The sequence below is a fragment of the Castor canadensis genome, chromosome 8, assembly GCF_047511655.1.
Source record: "Castor canadensis chromosome 8, mCasCan1.hap1v2, whole genome shotgun sequence".
Taxonomy (NCBI): Eukaryota; Metazoa; Chordata; class Mammalia; order Rodentia; family Castoridae; genus Castor; species Castor canadensis.
Window position 1 is genome coordinate 88428265 of NC_133393.1, and position 20837 is coordinate 88449101.

The 20837-nt window shown below is 44.8% G+C and overlaps 1 protein-coding gene across 3 annotated transcripts in view; it reads left to right on the forward strand.

The window, feature by feature from the left end:
• Acvr1b (activin A receptor type 1B) overlaps positions 1 to 19763 on the forward strand; it is a 60030-nt gene extending 40267 nt beyond the window's left edge. For all 3 annotated transcript variants that reach the window (XM_074083425.1, XM_074083424.1, XM_020162405.2), the window contains 8 exons: positions 592 to 831; positions 1562 to 1810; positions 4741 to 4971; positions 7646 to 7813; positions 9149 to 9305; positions 10713 to 10837; positions 14526 to 14656; positions 16725 to 19763. In XM_074083425.1, coding sequence (XP_073939526.1) covers positions 657 to 831; positions 1562 to 1810; positions 4741 to 4971; positions 7646 to 7813; positions 9149 to 9305; positions 10713 to 10837; positions 14526 to 14656; positions 16725 to 16850 — 1362 coding nt within the window. In that variant the 5' untranslated portion in view covers positions 592 to 656 and the 3' untranslated portion in view covers positions 16851 to 19763. The remainder of the gene's footprint in view (positions 1 to 591; positions 832 to 1561; positions 1811 to 4740; positions 4972 to 7645; positions 7814 to 9148; positions 9306 to 10712; positions 10838 to 14525; positions 14657 to 16724) is intronic.
• The last annotated feature ends 1074 nt before the right edge of the window (positions 19764 to 20837 follow it).

Here is a 20837-nt window from a genome sequence, read left to right on the forward strand (position 1 = left end):
TTAACCAACTTTATGCGGTAGACACTAAAATTCTCTTTGGATGACAATCTTTTTGACCCTTGTAAGAAGGTCACCTAATATGACTAAAGCAAGAAGATAATAATGGAGTGGGCAGGGGAAACTTTTCAGAGAAAGGGATGTTTGAGCAGAAATTTGAAGCATTTATAAAAATTAGGAAAAACACATTGCAGCAAAAGAATATATGAGAGCTTATATGTCATATTTGGGAAACCGGGCATGCCTTGTGCTGGAGAGAGAGGGTGGGGCGATGCATGGAATGTATGTGGGAGGGTGCCCTCTATTCTCCAAAGGGAAGAGGCCATCTTCCCAGCAAGTATCTCAGGTAGAAGGGAAAGGTGGTTCCCCCATCTCTCACAGGCATGGAACAACACTGAGAGGAGCTGTAGGGCCTATAAAGCTGTTTTGTGACCTGCATGAGCAAGTGAAAGGGTTGTGCTCAGTTGAGGATAGCTTTCTAGCCCATCTCTATAAAAGCTCCTTAGTTTGGACCATGAAATATGCGAAGGGATTATATGCTAAATCTGGAAAAGGACCCGGAAAAGATTTACCATTCTCCTAAATTTCCTGCAGCTCTGCTGTGTGCATGCACCAGCTGCCTGCAGGCCAACTACACATGTGAGACAGATGGGGCCTGCATGGTTTCCATCTTCAACCTAGATGGGATGGAGCATCATGTGCGCACCTGCATCCCCAAAGTGGAGCTGGTCCCTGCCGGGAAGCCCTTCTACTGTCTGAGCTCAGAGGATCTTCGCAACACCCACTGCTGCTATTCTGACTTCTGCAACAAGATTGACCTCAGGGTGCCCAGTGGTGAGTAGACACCCTTGTTGGACTATTGGCTCACTTTGCAAGTAGGGTACTCCATCCTTTTGTCCTTCCCTGTCTTCTCCAACCCCTTGGCTCAATGATAGGTGAAGGTACCTTTTGGGTGCCCCCAAGTCAGGTTTGTAGATTAGAAGATGAGAGAGGCAGGTGTTCAAGTTAGTCCCAGAGGTGCTAGCTGTGTTTTGAGTAGTGGGCATGTAGCCATTGGTGGCATAGCTAGGCAGGGATCCACGTGGAGGGTGGGGAACCGATCTAGAAGGATATGGTGCCATAGCCACATGAGGAGGCTGCTCTGAGGAGGGAGTGGTCAGGTGTGAAGAAGGCCTGAAGTTAGAAAGGGGTGGTTATCACAGTGGAGAAGTACTAGATACCATCCTGTGCAGGTCTGCCACTTGGAAAGTGCTGGAGGCAATCTAGAGCAGAGCATAGAGAAGAATAGAAGCTGGCATCTATCTGTGGGCTGAGACAGGACCCTGACATGCTGTGAATTTCCAAAGTGGGTTTGGTGACTGTTGGAGGGCTGCTTCAACTAAGGAGGTGTTTGAGAGCATCTAGGCAGATAGGCCAGCCCTGTAAGACCAGAGAGATCAGAGAATTTGAAACTGAGGGGGAAGGGGTGTTTTTCATGTGGAGGTAGTGTTGGGGATGAGTAAGTCCATAATGTTCCCTTGTTTTTACTCTTGTGTTCCTTATTCTCCTCTCCCATTTGACCCAGGTCACCTCAAGGAGCCTGAGCACCCTTCCATGTGGGGCCCTGTGGAGCTGGTAGGCATCATTGCCGGCCCAGTCTTCCTCCTGTTCCTCATCATCATCATTGTCTTCCTTGTCATTAACTATCATCAGCGTGTCTATCACAACCGCCAGAGACTGGACATGGAAGATCCTTCCTGTGAGATGTGTCTCTCCAAAGACAAGACGCTCCAGGATCTTGTCTACGATCTCTCCACGTCAGGGTCTGGCTCAGGTACTGAGTTCTCCAGGCGTTGTGTCTGTTGGCCCTCCTGACTGTTTCCCAGCAGGAGAGAGTGTTTATGAGGAAGACAGGGGGGCCTGCATTTGTTTCTACCAGCATTGAGTCATTTGGTTTCATAATTTCCCTTCTTTTTGGAGCCTGACGTGTAATAAGATATGATAATGGCTTCACAGAAAATCTTTCATTCCTTGGGATTCCAAAGGTCAACTGCAAAACTCTCCATTGCAGAAACCCTGGTTCTCTGCAACTCTCGTAGCTGTATGTCTATGAAAATTTAGCTGGTTCCACCTGAGCAGTGGAGTGCTCAATTTAAGGGCCCCTTTTGAGAAACAGGAGTGTGCCAGATTCCTGTGAGGTGCTGACAGCTAATCATTGATCTCTGGGCAGCCACAAGGGGAGTTTAAGGACATTGAGTAAAGCTTAGAGTTAGGATTTGGTGAATCATTGACTTGTACCATTGCCCAGGGGCTTTTTTGGTGGGGGTTCTCGTAAAGGCAGTGGGAGCTTCCAGCTTAGCATGGGCTCCATTTCCTGCAGTGCCTGTTGTCCAAGTCTTTCTTAGATGAGGGCATTGAACCCAACACCGGGCCTTGGCATGATTGTTTGGGTTGCTCAGGTCTCAGGGACCTAGCTATTAGACATGAACATGATTGCAAAAGAGTTTTTTGGGTTTTGTTTTTAATGAAGATAATTATTTTAGTAACAGTGGCATTCCATTATTATAAAAGAAGAAATCCACAGAGATCAGTGATCAGTGAGTTGCCCTTCTGATCACACAGGTCTTACTTGGAGACTCTTGTGTGTTTCCTTACCCTGGGACAGACTGTTGTTCTGGAGGGCAGTTGTGTCATCAGTCAGGGCCAGACAGTCTTCCTTGAACACAGGGAATACTGTGAAGTGTGACATCTCCTGAATGTCAGTGGTTTTGCCTTTATTAAGCTCGGCAGTAGAGAGCACCAAAATGATGAATATATTTAAGAGCTGCATATTTTTAGAAACAGAAAATATATGGCTTGTTCTTTGTCGACATAGATAGGGCAGTGGTTAGAAGTGCCTGGCTGATTCTGTCTTGATTGGTTGCAGGAAGAGAGGACTTGAATGTCCAGAGGCTTTTCATGGCCAGGACCAGCTGAGGCTGGGAAGGCATAGTGGTTAGCTAGTTGTCCGGAGTAAAATGATTAATGACTATTTCTCTCAGTGCAGAATGTACAGAGCCTCCAAGGTGCAGAGCTTTTAATAATGTGGTTTTTAAAGTAATAAGTCCATGGTGCTTAGGTGACTTCCAATTCATTTTAACAAGTATATGCTGAATACCCTCAGGGAACAAAGATTGAAAAGAGGTCCACCCAGGATTGAATTGAAGAGACTGGGATTTGTTGAATAAAGTTTTACAGAAGAGGATGATTTTGAGGGAGTGTTGAAGAATGAGTTAGATTTTCTAAGAGGTCTGAGAGAACATTCTGGGCCACTGAAAACACTTTTTCAAACATTGATGTTTGAACTCAGGGCTTTGCACTTGTTGGGCAGGTACTCTATCACTTTGAGACACACCTCCAGCCCAGAAAACACCTTGAATGAAAGGAAAAAAAAGGGATGAAGGTCATGGTATGCTTAAGGATTTAATGATAAGGGAAACAGGTGGTGTGCCTGTGCTAGGGGGTGGGGAAAGATAGATTGGCCCAGGTGGAAAAGGCCTTGTGGTATGTACTTTGTTTTATAGGTAAGAGGCTTTCACGTGGGAACATGCATGCTCATTTTTTCCTTTGGAAGGAATTCTGGCAGTGCTGCGAAGGCTGAATTCATTCATTTACCAGCCTCCTGTTAGGAACAGTGGGGTGAGGCAGGGCTGTGAGTGGGTGTGTAGGGCAAGAACAGGGTGAAGTGAGGCAGAGTAGGTCAGGGGCATAGGGATGGAGAGGAAGGAGGGGTCTAATTTGAGAAACATCTTGGTGATTCTGTACTGTGTAGTTAAAAGCATGGACTATGGAGTCCTAGATTTTAATCACTGCCTTCTTTAATGCTTGTGTGAGTTTGAGTGAGTTATATAATGTTCCTTTTTGTGCCTTACTATTTTTTTCTTGTGTAAACTAGGAATACTTACCTTACAGGTAGGTAGCTGTGAGGAAATGAGAAAATGTATGTAAAGCCCATAGCATAGAGCTTATGCATTGCACACAGTAAGTAGTAGCTCACATCCACCAAACCTAGGAATTTATAGCAGTTGTTATTTGGCTTGGGAATGGAGTGGAAGAGGTTAAGAATCAGTCATGATGGTAAGGGTGACTGGATCGATGGGGGATACTGAATGAGTCAAACAAATCAGTAATGAGCCTACATATACAGTAAAATGAATCTTAGAATTAGTATGGATAGTCCTTACTCTGCACCTGGAGGTCTGCTTATGAGCAGAGCTTTGATTTCTGGAGAGAACTGGAATCCTGCGTGCCCTGACCATGGGTCAGCTTTCATGGGCCTCACGGCACTGCCCTCTAGTGGCTAATGAGAAGAGCAGCCAGAAGGTGGCTCCCAGTACTAAAGCCCCCATTTCCTCTTGTCTGCCCTCTTTCTTTTTCTATCAAAATAAAGCAGATGTTGGTGGGTTGGTCCACAAGTGACTGGTTGCAGAGTTGGTAAATCTGGTCAAACATTTACATCCAAATCTGTCATCCCTATTAACTGGAGGAGAAACTGCTTGGCTAAGAAGCAGCTAATCCTATGCATTTTTCTTCTGTGTTTATTTCCTCCCAATCACCACCTGGCTTAGTCTGCTGATAGACCCCCTAGAAGTGGTACAGCTCTCCATGGTTAATGTAGAATGAAGACATTGTGTTGAGGGCTTTTCCAGTGTGGCAGTGAGTGTGGGAGTTCTAAGATTTAGTACATTCGTAATGCCAGATTTCTTTCCATTCTTTGGCCCACAGGGTTACCCCTTTTTGTCCAGCGCACAGTGGCCCGAACTATCGTTTTACAGGAGATTATTGGCAAGGGCCGGTTTGGGGAAGTGTGGCGTGGCCGCTGGAGGGGAGGTGATGTGGCTGTGAAAATTTTCTCTTCTCGTGAGGAACGATCCTGGTTTCGGGAAGCAGAGATATATCAGACAGTTATGCTACGCCATGAAAACATCCTTGGATTTATTGCTGCCGATAATAAAGGTAAAGGACCGAGTTGGGATATGGGGTGTCCCAAGGCCATTGGCATTCTCAGATAGAGGGGTGACTGGAGAAATTAAAATGCGATAGGACGTACAGCTCTGGTTCCATAGAAAGTAAACTCTGAATGAGCTCATAGTTTTTAAATGCTTCTTAAGATGTGAAACCTTTTGTGCCAGAAGAGCTTACACAGAAACCAAGGTTATTAAGCAGATAAGCTTAAGCGAGATGTCCTTGCCCCACTCACTTGGTTTGAGTCTGTCAAATCCACCCCAGTGTAGTTCCTTTAGGGGCTCCAGCAAGTTGATTTTGAAAATGGCTAGAATGAAGAATTGTGGCTCTCACCCTTGCCTGGAAAGTTTAACCACAGAAAAGCATACAGTCCATGTACTGTGACATGACCAGCTTTAAATGCATGTGAAGTGTAGCAGCCACAGAAGATCAAAGACCTGCCTGTCCCCAGAGTGTCACCTTGTAGCCAGCCATGAGACTCAGTTTTTGGTCTTGTCTGTACCTGTGGTTCTTTATGTCTCCCTCCTCTCCCTTCTTTCTTAGTTTTCTTGCTTTAGCTTTTAGTTTTGCATCTCTTGCTTGTTGCTAGGCATGTCCTTATTTTTGAGGACCTCACTGATGGTAAACTTTACAATTGATTATAGGAGGCAAGCATAGCTATTCTAGTGAGTGCAAATTGGAGGTGAATCACACCTGAGCTTTGTTGGTTTTTTGTTTTGTTTTGTTTTGTTTGCTTATTTTCCCCTGGATTGAGACAAAGGTGACAAGAATTGTTTTGGAAGAAAAACTAGTGGGGTGATGGTGGAGTGGCTCAAGTGGGAGTGTGCCTTCTTCACAAGCATGAAGCTCTGAGTTCAAACCCCAGTACTGTCTCCTCCCTCCAAAAATAAATAAATAAATAAAAATAAACAGTGGACAGGGCCCTTCAGACATGTGTAAAAGTAGAGTGTGTTTGGGTCCCTCAGGTCCCAAAGTCCTGCAGGTAATTTGGAATTGCTGTGTTGCTGCATAAAAACAAGTGGAGTGGTTTTCAAAAGGATTGTATTTTACTCTGAAGATGGGTACTAAGTAGAATTTCATTCATTAAAGTAATAGCATTTATTGGCCACTTTGAGTCAGGACCTCTGCCAGCTGTTTGGATTATTACACATAAAAATAAGACATAGTTCTTTTTCTTATAGAGCTGCCAGGAGGAAGGAGGAGTAATACCTGGCAGGTAGTACACTTGTAGTGCAAAGAGGACCCTGAGAGAATTGGGGTCACATTCTAGAACGTTCTGTGGTAGTTGTGACCCAGCTTGGTCCGTGGCACAGTGGTTTAGAAGTTAGTGTCTGTAAAGCCTGCAGAAGATGCTAAGTATATCTCACATTGCTCATTCTTCATATTGTGGGAGCTGGTGATGGCCCCTAAGCTGAAGAGTCTTGGACTTGCATAACAGGGAAGAAAGTGGAAGAGAGAGTGCTTCACACCCTCTGAGTAAACTCTTCTTTAAAACAGTATCACCTTTTTATAAAATTTGCATCATACATACATGTCAAAGATGAAAATATGCCTGCCTTTAACTTATTAGCAGGGTCTTTGGGACCTGGTATCTGGTGAGTGTGCAAGATGCTGTGTGTTGGATAGGCCTCTTGTTTGTGATCAGAGAAGCCAAGGCTTGGGCTTTTCCAACAGCCACTCCCTTTATTGGTTCTGGCAGCTTGTGTGAGTAGGGATCTGGCTGTTGAAACCCACATGGGGGCCAGGGAAGGAGAAAAATTGGACTCCTTTGTTCTTGCCTAACCATGATATATTTAGTGTGGTGCCCTGGAACTAGTGCCAGCCTGAAATTTGGGAGTTCTTAATCCAATTTCCAGGCTTCCTTGTGACAGCAGCATAGCTTAATTACATTACTGACTTTGGGTGTTTCTTTTTTCTGCATGTCACCATCCCTTTCTCTCCCCTCTACCTTCCCACTGCCCCACATATGAGAGAGAGAAAATGTGCCTCTACCCTCCTTCCATTGCTCTTCCAAAGAGCAAGATGGCCTCTGTGGGAACACTTGGAAGTGAACTATTCATGAATTGAAGAGCATTTTTTGGTCAGGAACACAATAATGCATAAAGGAGATCTTTCCTGCTCTCACACAGTACTCTTGGCCTTATGAGAACAATTGAGTGAAAAGAAGCATTACAAGGGAGATAGGTGTTGTGGTTGGGTTGTGTTCAGAGGGTCACAAGATCACAGAGAAGGACCTTCAAGGCTTGCCTCTTTGCCCATGGTGGGTGCTGCCCACTGTGATTCCAACACAGATGAGTGAGTATCCTCAGGATCAAAAGTGGCATTGCAAGAAAACTGATGAGTGGAGAGTGTAGTGCTTTTCCTAAGCAAACGCCTTCTCTTTCCTGGATACCTCATGTTTCACTTTTGGCAGAAAAATGGACTGCTGTTCAGAATCCTACAGCCCACCCAAAAGGAATAAGGGGCCTATGAACGAAGTGCTGTGCCTCTGTCCTCACAGGAGCCAGGACTGTAAGCCACTGTGGATGAGCAGGGCTGAGGGGGCACCAATGAGTATGGAGGCAGGAAATGTAAATTCAGGGTCCAGCTGGATCTCAGGTTGTACACATTCTTCCTTGTTGCTGATAGTTCCGTTTGTTCCAGAATGCATCTGTGTTCTCTACAGATAATGGCACCTGGACACAGCTATGGCTTGTCTCTGACTATCATGAGCATGGCTCCCTGTTTGATTATCTGAACCGCTACACAGTAACCATTGAGGGTATGATTAAGCTGGCCCTGTCTGCAGCCAGTGGGCTGGCACACTTGCACATGGAGATCGTGGGCACTCAAGGTGAGTGGACCAGCCAAAGAATGGGGAGATTGGGTGGACGTAAAACCTGTCAATCCTGATTTGATTGCTAGAGCTTCCTTTTACTGAGAAACTTGGGGCTGGGTCTCTGGGGCTGTAATTTCGGGGACAGACTTTGACTTTCATTTGAGTGGGAACAAAAGCTGAACAGAGTGCTTTCCTGACCACTGTCTTTAGAACTCTATGAAGGAAGTCTGTAGCAGCAGTGTTCAATAAGTCAGTGGTGTGGCATGGTTATTTTCTATACACTAATCACCTCAGATGCCCAGTGTGCATGGAAGAGAATGAAACTAAAAAGAGAAAAACAGTATACTAGGAGTGTCACCTCAGTAATTTCTTTCTTTCTCTGTCTCTTCCTCTCTCTCCTTCTCTCTCCCCCTCTTTCCTTCTTTGTGTCTCTTCCTTTCCCTCTCTCTCTCTTTTCAGTACTGGGGATTGGACTCAGGATCTTGCACTTGCCTGGCAGGTGCTCTGCCATGTCACTTCAGCTATGCCCCCAGACCTTTTGCTTTTAGGTTATTTTTCAGATAGGGTCTCCAGTTTTTGACATGGTCTATCCTTGAACCTCTATCCTCCCACCTCTGCCTTCCATGTAGCTGGGATTACAGAAGTGTACTGCTCCTCCCAGCTGGGTTTTGAGATTGGGCCTCACTAAACTTTACTTTTTGCCCAGCCATCTCTACCTCTTGTGTAGCTGACATTGCAGGTAGGCACCACCATCCCTGGCTCTACTTTAGTAATTTTACATCTTGGGTGTTGGGGATGCTCGCTTGCAGACTATGTGCTCGTGAGACACTGGGACTAGTTTTCCCTAAAGGGAAAAGATCTGGAGCCTTGCTGCTTGCTTGTTGACTATAATGTCAGCTCTGGAAGATCCTGGTCTTGCCCCAGTGGCAGGTGTGATCCCTGATGCCTGAGTGGCCTGGGCAGAAGCTCTTGTTGGGCATGGTAGGAAACCACTGTGACAGCTGGGTCCTGTTCTTGGCCTCTGTGCTGGTCTCAGCAGTCCCATCTTCAGGCCTGTTTGATTTTGAGCTTCTCTGAGGTCCTCAGCAGTTCTCCACCTCAGCTGTTCAGGGTTGTAGTGTTAATCACTGTGTTAGCTAATAGACACCTCCTCTATAGGCCTTTCCTTTTACTCAGCACATTCTGGGGAAGGAAGTACTCTCGCTCTGATGGTGTGGACGAGAAGACTGAGCTACCCATGGGATCAATGGGTTGTGGGAGGCAACACCGGGACTCAAGTCCACAGCCTGGCTGCAGAATCTGCATTTAACACATACCATCCTTAAAAATCCCTGATTTTGTTTCTACCAGGGAAGCCTGGAATTGCTCATCGAGACTTAAAGTCAAAGAACATCCTAGTGAAGAAAAATGGCATGTGTGCCATCGCAGACCTGGGCCTGGCGGTCCGTCATGATGCAGTCACTGACACCATTGACATTGCCCCAAATCAGAGGGTGGGAACAAAAAGGTAAGAAGCCACTGGATTTCTGCCCTCACAGCTTACCCTGACTGTCCAATGTGTGCCCTTTCCATGCACACAGGAGGAAATGCAGAAGAAGGAGGGGTGACCCTTGCTTTCAAGTAGCTGAATATTGAATCAAACATCTACCCCACACACTGGAAAGCCATACAGTTGCATGTAACAGAACAGGTGACAGGAGCACAGCTTCATAGAACTGTATATACCAGGGTTGGTGGTATTGGGGGTGTAGGCAGTGGAGGAAGAATACAAAGCAGGATTTGGGAGATGGGTAGGCATGGCTATTGGGAGAGGGGAAATATTGCAGTCTAAAGGTAGCTTGTGCAGAGACCCAAGAGGAGGCAGGGAGTGCTTTCTGCGTGAGGCTTAGAGAGCAGGTTTGCCAAGCTGGAGCAGAGGTAATCTAAGATGGAGAGTAGGGAGCCCTTAGGAATTATGGGCCTGCTTCCCATTATTGAAAAGTGAAGGCCTCAAGGCTAGCTTCCTGAGGTGGGAGTAGGGCTGCCTTGTATGGGTGGGAGAATGTGGTCTATGTGTTGAGTCAAAGTGTATATCATTAAGTGTGCTGCTCGTTTTTGTCCTTTGGCCTGAATGATGCAGCTACTTAGGCCCCAAAGTATGGGGCCTGAATTTATTGTGAGAGGTAGGGTGGCTTGAGTTGCAGAAATTACTCATAATTACTACTCAAACTCACAACTTTGATCACCTCTAGAATTAATTTTCTCTTATTTACAATCAGATAAAATAACAAAAGAAGTCTAGAATAAAATTTAAACTCAGTCCATCCCTGTGGCTATCTTTAATAAAGTGAAACTGGTAGTAACCAGCCACTATGCTCTTTAACACCCACATGGTCTGCCATGGAGTCAAACCAAACTTCAGTAAACAAATTATTTATTTGTTTTTGGCAGTACTGGGGTTTGAACTCAAGGTGCAAGTGTGAGGCCCTGAGTTCAGACCCCAGCACCACAAAACAAAACAAAACAAAACAAAAAACAAATCTTGATGGTTAAAAATGGAGAGTTGTGCTTAGTGATACACACCTATAATCTCAGCACCTGGGAGGCTGAGGCAGGAGAATCACAAGTTACATAGCAAGATCTTATCTCCAAAAAAAAATAAATTTAAAAAGAAATAGACTAAAAAAAAAAAATTTAAAAAGAAGTACACCTAAGAGTAGCCTAGTATTGCCAAATCTGTACTGAAATGTTGAGATTTGAATCTAAAACATGGGATGCGCAAAGAAGACAAGTGCTCACTTCTCCCTGAGAGATACTAGGTTTTGAAATCAGGGCCTCAGGCTTGCCACCACGCGAGTCACTCTGGCAGCCAGTGCTTTGTTTAAGAGAGCAGCCGTCATGTTCTGTGCATAATGTGCTTCTCCTGCTGTTGCAGGTACATGGCTCCTGAAGTGCTCGATGAAACCATTAACATGAAGCACTTCGACTCCTTTAAATGCGCTGACATCTACGCCCTTGGCCTGGTGTACTGGGAGATCGCAAGAAGATGCAATTCTGGAGGTACCTTTCTTTTTCTGCCCCTTTCTCTACAAGCATTGAAGTGTCTAGTGCTAGGACCTGAGCCACACCTGTCTCGTCAAGGATCATCACACCTGTAGGCAGCTGGGCTAAGGGTGTGATGACTCTTTTTTTATCATAATTTTTTATTAGGAAATACTCATTACACAGGGGGATTCGTAGTGACAGTTCCAATTAGACTTCTATTGTACATTAGTTACATTGCCCCTTCGTCTGTCCCCCTCAGCCCCTCCCCACCCCACTTAAAGCAATTGCAAGAGGTTATTTAGTTCTGTTTCATATAGGTATTTGAAGTCCATCAACCATATACCATCACCTTAATCTCCTTCCTTCACCTTCCCCCTCCCACTAGTAACTCCCCCAACCCTCCACACACACTATGTCTACTTTTCAGTCTTGATTTTTGTTATTAATATTTAAAAGTTGATATTCAAAGGGGTGTCTCAGTTTATGCCCTCTGTGGGTGTGCTTTACTTTGGTTTGTTCAGTCCCTTCAATTGCTCTCTCTTACCCCTTTACCTCCCGACCCCCGACCCCGTCTTTCAATAGCTTTCAATACACATCCTTGTATCCTCTACCTTCACATCTTATGGTATGCAATATTACTGATGCTCTATTATTCTTTTCCTTTCCCTCTTTCCACGAGTTCCATAGAGTAGATCCACTGTTACAAACTGTTCTACATCTGAGTTTGTATATGATCATGCTTGGTTTTATATATATGTTTATCTTTGGATCTATCCCCCTGAATGAGGGAAAACATGTGTCTTTTGTGTTTCTGATCCTGGCTAGCTTCACTTAGCATGATGTCCTCCAATTGCATCCATTTACCTTTAAGTCCCATGTCATTATTCCTTGTGGCTGAGTAATACTCCATTGTGTATATGTAAGGGTGTGGTGACTCTTGAGTTTTACTTTGTGATCTTCATTCTGGAGGCTTATTTGGTTATTTGTAAAAACACAATGTCTTAGCCAGATGCTGGTGGCTCATGTCTGTAATCCTAGCAATGTGGGAGGCTGAGATCAGGAGGATTATAGTTTGAGGCCAGCCCAGGCAAATAGGTCATGAGGTCCCCATCTCCAAAATATCCAAAGTAAAGTGGACTGGAGGTGTGGCTCAAGTGGTAGAACACCTGCTTTGCAAGTATGAAGCCCTAAGTTCAGATCCCAGTACCACCAAAATCACAACACAGAAAACCATATAGTCTTATTACTAGCCCATAGAGATGGGGACCTTCCTGGGTATGGATAGCTCAGGGTTAACTCAGGGATGTCTTGTATCAGAGGTGGCATGTCCTGATACTATGACTCTCGGGCTATGTTTCTGGAGGAACCCTCGTGTCATCACTGCACTAATAGTGGTAATTTCTAAATGTGTAGGAGCACATAGAATTTTCTCAAAATGAGTTTTTTTCTCCCATTATTAAAAAGAAAGATGTAGTGGTACACGCCTGTAATCCCAGCACTCTCATGGCTAAGGCAGGAGGATTGTGAATTCAAGGCCAGTCTGGGCCCTTGAATAAGACCCTATCTTAAAAGGAAGCTTTTTTTTTTTTTTCTTTTTGCAGTTTTGAACTCAGGGCCTCATACTTGCTCGGCAGGTACTCCACTACTTGAGCCACTCCCCTAGCCCCAAAACAAGAAATCTTTGGTATTTGTGGTTGCGTATTCTTACCCGAATCCAGTGAAAGATAGCATCTGATATAGTGGAAAACACTTATTATCATTAGTTTATCAGCTTAAATTGAGCCAGATGCTGGTGGCTTACCTGTAATCCTAGCTACTCCGGAGGCAGAGATCAGGAGGATTCTGTTTAAAGCCAGCCCCAGGCAAATAGTTCATGAGACCCTATCTCAAAAATACCCAATACAAAATGGGGCTGGCAGAGTGGCTCATGTGGTAGAGCATGTACTTAACAAAAGTGCTTGTGAAGACCTCCAAATCACGATCAAATTCAAAAATTTGTAGAACTCTACCTTTAGCCTTTTTGGGAGGGGTCTTTATTAGGATTTGAACTCAGGGCTTAGAGATTGTTAGTCACCATACTGCTTGAGCCATGCCTCTAGCCAATTTTGCTCTGGTTCTTTTCAAGATAGGGTCCTGTTTTTTTTTTTTTTTTGTCCAGAACAGCCTGGACCATGATCCTTCTATTTGAAGGCACAAGCCACCACACCCAGCTTTTTTTGTTGAGATGGGGTCTTGCAAACTTTTTTTAACCTACCTGGCCTGGAGCAGCAGTTCTGTTTCCTGTGTAAATTGTGATGACAGTGGCCCCTAGTGGTTACTGCACTTTTCCATCTGTGATGAGTGATAGGATTCGAATAATGGAGGAGGAGGTGGCTAGGTATCATTCATGGAATTGCAATTCTTAATTTTTTTTTTTTTTCCTTAAGATAGGGTCTCGTGAACTGTTTTCCTGGCTGGCTTCAAACCTCAATCCTCCTGATCTCTGCCTAGGATTTCAGTAACTAGGCAGAGATTAACTAGGATTGCAGGTGTGAGTCACTGGCAATCCTCTTAAATTTTGACCAGTATATACAGATAAAATAAAACAGATTAAGAAAAATCTGGACACAAAAGATCTTAACTGTGTTCTTAAGTTCTTCTTTCTCATGACATTCAGAAATTGGAGTTAAGTATGTGGTAATACTAACATTTATTTACCACTGGCTATGTATAAACTCATTTAATCTGGAGTACAAATTTATAAAGGTTGGTATTATTGCCATCATTTTACAGATGAAGAAATTAAGACAGAGAGAGATTAGGTAATTTGTGCAAGGTTACACAGCGGCTGGTAAACTAGAATTCAAATTTCAGCAAACTGAGGCCAGAAATTAAGCTCTAAACTACCCATACTAAGTCAAACTCTCTGTTTAAAAATGTTTCCTATTGGCTCAATAGGTTGGGGTTTTTTGTTTCATTTTGTTTTTAGGAAAAAGCATGAGAAAGTGAGGGTTTTTTTTCTTTTTCTTTTTCTATTTTTGGTGGGACTAGGGTTTAAACTCAGGGCTTTTATGCCTGCAAAGCAGGCACTCACAAAGCAGGTGCTTACTGCTTGAACTACATCTCTAGTCCGTTTTGCTCTGGTTGTTTTGAAGATGGGGTGTTAAGAGCTTTTTGTCTGGGCTGGGCTCAAACCACAAACCTCCCAAGTAGCTCGGATTACAGGTATGAACCACCAGTGCCCAACCTGTGTGTACTGGATTTTTAGAGCTAACTTTTTAAGGTTGGTGGAGTGACTCAAGTGACGTCTGAGGGGGAGGCTCTGAGTTCAAGCCCCAGCATCACCAAAAAAAAAAAAAAAAAGTATTATGAACTGATAGATTTAAAAATATTCACTTCCCTCAAATTTATTGTCATTTTATTATTTAAATGTTCTTATCTTTGGCCACTTGGGAATTTTTCAAGTGGTCCCAATAGTCTTCAATAGTTTCAATGTCTTTTTGTTATGAAAAAGATACTTCTGGGTACTCTTGTGGGTTTTGCTTTGTTTTGTTGGGTATTTCTGGTTCCATGCCTAGAATCAACAACCTTCTCCAAGGAACCTTAGTTCATCTTAGTGGGAAGTAGCATTTACGGATCAAAGTGTAGGTGTTGTCATTAGTTTTGGAGTAATCTCTCACTTTCTTCTGTTAATAACTCAGGTAGATATTTTGTTTTCTCCCAGGAGTCCATGAAGACTATCAGCTGCCATATTACGACTTAGTGCCCTCTGACCCTTCCATTGAGGAAATGCGAAAGGTCGTCTGTGACCAGAAGCTCCGCCCCAACATCCCCAACTGGTGGCAGAGTTATGAGGTAAGAAATTTCCTCACCTTCTGTGACTTTCCCCATCTTCTATTTCTGTACCATAGTAAGGACTTGCATTCCTTATCTGAAAATCCAAAATCTGAAACTTTTTTTTGTGTGTGGTACTGGGCTTGAAGTGAGGGCCTTCAGCTTGAGCCCTATTTTGTGTAGGGTTTTTTTTGAGATAGGATCTCGAGAACTATTTGCCCAGGACTGACTATGAACCTTGATCCTCCTGATCTCTGCTAGGATTACAGGTATGAGCCACCGGCACCTGGCTAAAACTTTTTGATCACCAGCGTGGTGCTACAAATGGAAAACTTTTTACCTGATCTAATGTGACTGGTCACCCTGACCTTATATGATGGGTTGAAATCAAATGTAGGCATACTAAAAATAGTGTATAAAGTTACCTTCAGGCCATAATAAGATAAATGTGAAACATAAATGAATTTCATGTTTAGATTGGTTCTCATTGTCAAGAAATCTCTCATATATATGTGAGTATTCTCAAATCTGAACAAATCCAAAATCTACACTTCTGGTTCCAGTCATTTCAGATAAGGTATACTCAACTTGTACTATTATATGCTACTATGTGCTGATCCCTCTGCTACAGTCATTTCTCCTGGTCACTATAGGGTACCCTTCAGAGGTGACAGTCTAGAAGAAAAATAGTTCCTCCCCATGCCCAGGTAATGGAGGTGGTCAACAGGAGACAGAAACCCAAAGTGAGCTGGAGCTGTTAGACATATCAAATGAGCTGCAGGTAGAGTTCAGTGGTAGTGCACTTGCCCAGCATATATAAGGCTCTGAATTTAATCCCTAGTATGGCAGATTAATTAATTAATTATTTTTTAAATTAAAAAAATTGGTTTCTTGTAGATCTACCAAACTAGAACAATGGCTCTGGAGCCATAGTTAGCAAACCATCATACAAGAAGCTTGTAGATGGGTGTAGCAGAAGGAAGGTATGTATCTGAGGAGGTGGCCTTGCTAAAAACTGAGAAGGAAGGTGACTTGTGAAGGGGTTAGGGTCAAAAAGGAAAATTTGAATTTATTATATATAGCAGATGGAATGGGTAGAGACAGTATTTGGTGGAAATTGTTGGAGTGAGGAAAATTTTAAGACATAGATTGCTAACAAACATGGGGCTCTGGGGTCTTAGAAGCTTCAAAGGAATAGATATGCTTAGTTGAGCCTACGAGGCTGCACTTTCACGTGTGGCTCTGCTTTCTTTCTCCTTATTCATGTTATGTATCCAGCTTTATTTGAGGTAGAATTTACAAATGAAACTATAGTTAACGTATACACATGCTAATTTGATACTCTTATATAATGTGAAAGAATTACTGTAGTGAAGTTAGTTATATCTATCACCCCACCTAAGTTGCCTTTTTGCATGTGTGGTGAGAACATTTAAAATCTACTCTCTCCACTCTGATGATGGTGCATGCCTGTAATCCCAGCACTTGGGAGACTAAGACAGAAGATAGTGAGTTTGAGGCAGCTTGGCTACATAGCCAGAGCCTATCTCAAAAACAAAATCAAAACAAAACAAAATGGTCTATTCTTTTTAGCAAATTTCAGGTGCATGATACAGTATTGTTAACCCTGGTCACCATGCAGTGCATTGGATCACCCCGACATACCATCTACAATGGAACCCCTAGAGGTCTGCTCAGCCTTTAAAGAGTATAGCCACTAGAGGGTGTCTCTGCACCTAAAAACAAAATTACTGGGCTCCTATTTCTGCTGGTGCTTCTTGTTGCATAATAGGGCAGCATTTCCCAAAATGTTACTCTTTGGGTACATCCCAGTTAGGTTTACTTGAGAGGAAGGCAGAAAGAGCTGGCCTTTTACTGCGGCTTTTTCCTTCCCCTGCACAACCTGTCCCTTAAGGAAAGAAGAGCTGGAGAGAGAAAAGCTTGCAAAGAATTTCTATGGTGAGATTACAGGGGAAGACTGGCAAACTTGACACTGATGGGAGGCAGCAGGGAAATTAGCCAGGTCCTAAGGGCCTGAAAGTTCTCTGGGTCAAGGTCAAGTTGACAGCTCTGGGTCTCTTCTTAACAGGCTTTACGGGTGATGGGGAAGATGATGCGAGAGTGCTGGTATGCCAATGGCGCAGCCCGCCTGACTGCGTTGCGCATCAAGAAGACCCTCTCACAGCTCAGCGTGCAGGAAGATGTGAAGATCTAACCTGCTTCTGACCGCTACACGCAACCTGGGCAGCGAGGACAACACACAGCTGCTGTGTTGAACGTACGGTGGAGGTCTACCTCTCGTTTCTGCCCAGCCCTCTGTGACCAGAGCCCTGGTCTGCAAGAGGGACAGAGCCCGGGAGACTCGCTCACTCCCATGTTGGGTTTGAGACACAGACACCTTTTATACTTACCTCCTGATGGCATGGAGACTCTGAGAGCAAATTGTGTGAACTCAATGCCACAACTTGAACTGATTGCAGTGGGAAGTCCACAAAACCCGGTGCATCTGACACATAGCCAGGAGTGGTGAAAGGATGGCCTGGGAGGGGCCAGAAGGAGCCACATGTGGCAAGTGCTAAGCAGCACTGTGGGTTTTCCTCCAGGGACCAGCCGGCAGTGTGCCAAAGTGTCCAGGGGAACCGGAAGTACAGCCCCTCTCACAGGCAGCTCTGAGCCACGCACTCCCCTCCTCACACAGATGTCTGGAGGGACTGCCAGTGGAGACACCTGCTGCCTGTTTGTCCAGCCGTGTGTGCATGTGCCGAGGTGCGTCCCCGTTGTGCCTGGTCTGTGCCACGCCCTTACACGTGTGTGTATGTGTGTGTCTGTAAGTGCGCACTTACCTGCTTGAGCTTTCTGTGCATGTGCAGGCCAGGGGTGTGGTTGTGATGCCGTCTCTGCGTGCTGGTGCCTCTGTTCATAGTGAGCAACATCTAGTTTCCCTGGTGCCCTTCCTGGAGGTCCCCTTCCCCCAATCCCCTGCCACGGTTGTCCTCCCTTTCCAGCAGGCTGCTCTGCCCGTCCCATGTTAGCATGGCTCTCCTCCTTTATTTCAGACTGGAACCAAAGCTGGCCCAGCTGTCCATGACAGGACAGGCTTTTGGGTCAAAATGTGAGGGGGAGAGGGATGGGCAGGAAAAATCTTGGCGGAAGTCTTGGGTGTTGTGGTCAGCATCAAGGAAGGGCCAAGGAATCTGAAGCCAGATCTTGGGACTGAGATAGGAATGTCACATCTGTCTGTCCTATCCCAGATCCTGCAGACTGCAGTGTATATTTTTGGTGGTGGCGGGTTTGGGGTGGGGAAGGAAAGGGTGGGGCAAGGAGTGGTGAGGGAGTGTCGGGTGGGAGGGAGGCATCTGCTTGGGCCTTCTTTTACTGGATTATCTGATCAGGGTGGAGGGAAGAGAGATTTTCGTCCACTTCAGGGGCCCTACTAAAGGGAACAGCCTGAGCTGAACATGTTATTTAACCTAAGTATAGTATTTAATGAAGTCTAGAAGAACGGTTGTGGGTGGTGATTTGGTCAGCATATCTTAGGTATATAATAACTTTGAAGCCATAACTTTTAACTGGAGTGGTTTGATTTATTTTATTTTATTTTATTTTATTGGGAGGGTCTGGATTTTAACTTTTTTTTTAATAATGTTAAGTTTTCATAGAAGGAAAACCATCTCTATGTGATGATTACCTCTCAATCTATTTGTTTTTAAAGAAATCCCTTTTTTAAAAATCCCACAAAAAAAAAGCTCCAATCAAACGCACATAGCTCAATCACACTGGAAATGTTTGTCTTTGTACCTGAGCCTGTTCCCACTCAGCAGTGAGATTTCTTTCCTCTTTGCCCTGGGGGCTTGGTCTCTCTTGGATTCTGTCCCTACCCCCATCCCAGGAGCACTCTACTCTTTTGTCCATTGACCAGCTGGTTGCACCCTCTCCAGGCGTTTGTTCAGCAAATGTGGGTCAAGTGCCTGCTGGGTGCCCTGCTGGGCTGGGCTGGGCCGGGCCAGGCCTGGGAATACCTCGGTGAACTAGACAGGCTTGGGTGCTGCTCTTGGAGTACAGAAGAGGGAGCTCAGTCGAGTGCCTGCTTTGAGACCAGATGTTTTCATGGTTGGTTCTAAGAGCTTTTTGAGCCTGGTATTACTGTTCTTAAATAAGACCACTGAGGAAAGAGGATTCCTGTATTCCCCCTTGCAAAGAGACCACTGGTGGTCAGTGAGGTTTAGAACCTCAGGTGAGACCCCCAAAGCACTGCATTCATTCTGGGCCTCCTTTCTGCCTGGGGAGGTATGTTAAGCATACAGCGTCCCTGCTTCCAGCCCAGCAGTTCCCTGCCAAAGCCTGGGGAGGAGGGAGAGCCCTCCCCTGCCCTCGGTCTCCCCATGCCCCTGGCCTTTCTATTTATTTTCCTGTTGTATTTTTTCTCTTCTTGCATTAAAGGAGATCTTCTTCTAATCCTTTGGGCCAATTTACTGGCCGCCAATTAATTTCCCTTGAGTACCAATTGTGTCATTAGGGGGACCTTCTTTACCCACCCCTGCTGACCTCCCACTGATGTGCAAGCCCTGCGACAGAACCTTGGCAGTTATGGGTGATGATGGAACTGACTCCTCTGCCCTGGTCAAAACTAGCCTCTGGGATCTGCCAACATGTGTCCACCCAGTGATTCCCAAGCCAATGGCCCACTTTTAGTGGGGGGCCTTTTGTCCTCACCACACATAAAGTCCAGCGCCTCCACCTCTGGGGAAGACAGCAGTCTTTGGGAAACTCCCATGCCTACCCCCACCACTCTTAATACCAAGCAAGAGTTGGGAGGAACTGAAGCTGTGTTTTTGGCTTCCTGAGGCTTCTCTGATCCATAGGGCTACCTGCTCCTCTGGATTCTGGATTCACAGACCAAGTCCAAGCCCGTTCTGATGTTGCCATTAAGGCTTCTGAACGGCATTCTCGGTACTTCTGTTTGTTTTTGTACATTTTATTAGAAAGGACTGTAAAATAGTCACTTAGACACTTTACCTCTTCAGTATGCAAATGTAAATAAATTGTAATATAGAAAATCTTTTGTTTTAATATAAGAATGAGCCTGTCCGATTTCTGCTGTACATTATTAAAAGTTTTATTCACAGAGTTTTCTGGTGCCATCTGTCTTCCATATGGTGAATGACCACCTAGTTCTTGTCAGGGGAGTTGGAAGGAGGGGCGGGGCGGGGGGGGGAGGGGGGAGGCACAGATGGCTCTGCAGTGGTGTCTCCATCCTGCCCTGGACGGGGTCTGATGTGCTCACTAGTTGCAGTGGATCATGTTCAGAAGAGGCTCCAATCTGGAAATCTTGGGTCTTGCTGAGATTTGCCTTGTTTCATAGAAGGAGCAGAAGACACTGGGTACCTTTGTATTTGTCTTTGTTTGTTTACAAAAATCTGACTAGTCACACACCATAGTTCAAGGCAATCAGCATTGCTTCCCTGCCTACATTGGAGTGTAATCGTGAATTCTGGGAGGGGCTTGGGGCTGGTGAGAGTCTTCAGTGGTTTTGCTGGCAGTTTCAGAGTGTGGTGGGTATGACTATCTTGTACCGCTAGACTGGGGGGGATCTAAAACAGCAAGTACTAGAAGGATAGATTCTAAAGTTTAGACTGAGTCCTAAAAGTTACTTCCCCCCTCAGGCACCTGACTCACCTTCAGTGTCCCTGCCAGGTGACTATACATAGGACCACAACTTCCACCTACAGACTGCAGAGAAGACTGGGCAGCCTCCATGTGCCTTTTGCAGATTTTTCACAGCAATTACTGTTCCATGTAAGGTCCCTTAAAATATGTGAAGGCAACTGTCATATCATTCAGTTAATATTAGCAAATATCTGTTGAAAACTTACTGTGTACTAACTCATGTGCCAAAATTTGTTCTATGTATATTAACTGCTTTGATCCTCAAAACAACCACGTGAAGTGAGCATTATTCTCATTATGGGTTAGAAAACAGAGGGTAGAGAAGTCAAAGGTCCCAGAGTTAATGGGTAGACAAGACCTCAGGCTAGGATGCTGCCCATAGACCACAGCCCCTTAGCCATTCCCATTTTGTTCTTTTCTTAGGCAGCTGTTCTCTTCCAATATGAACCAGAGCCCGGGGCTAGGCAGAGTACAGAGCACTCCATCCAGGTATTCACTGACTGCATGGACAAGAACTAGAGTTCACACAGATTGT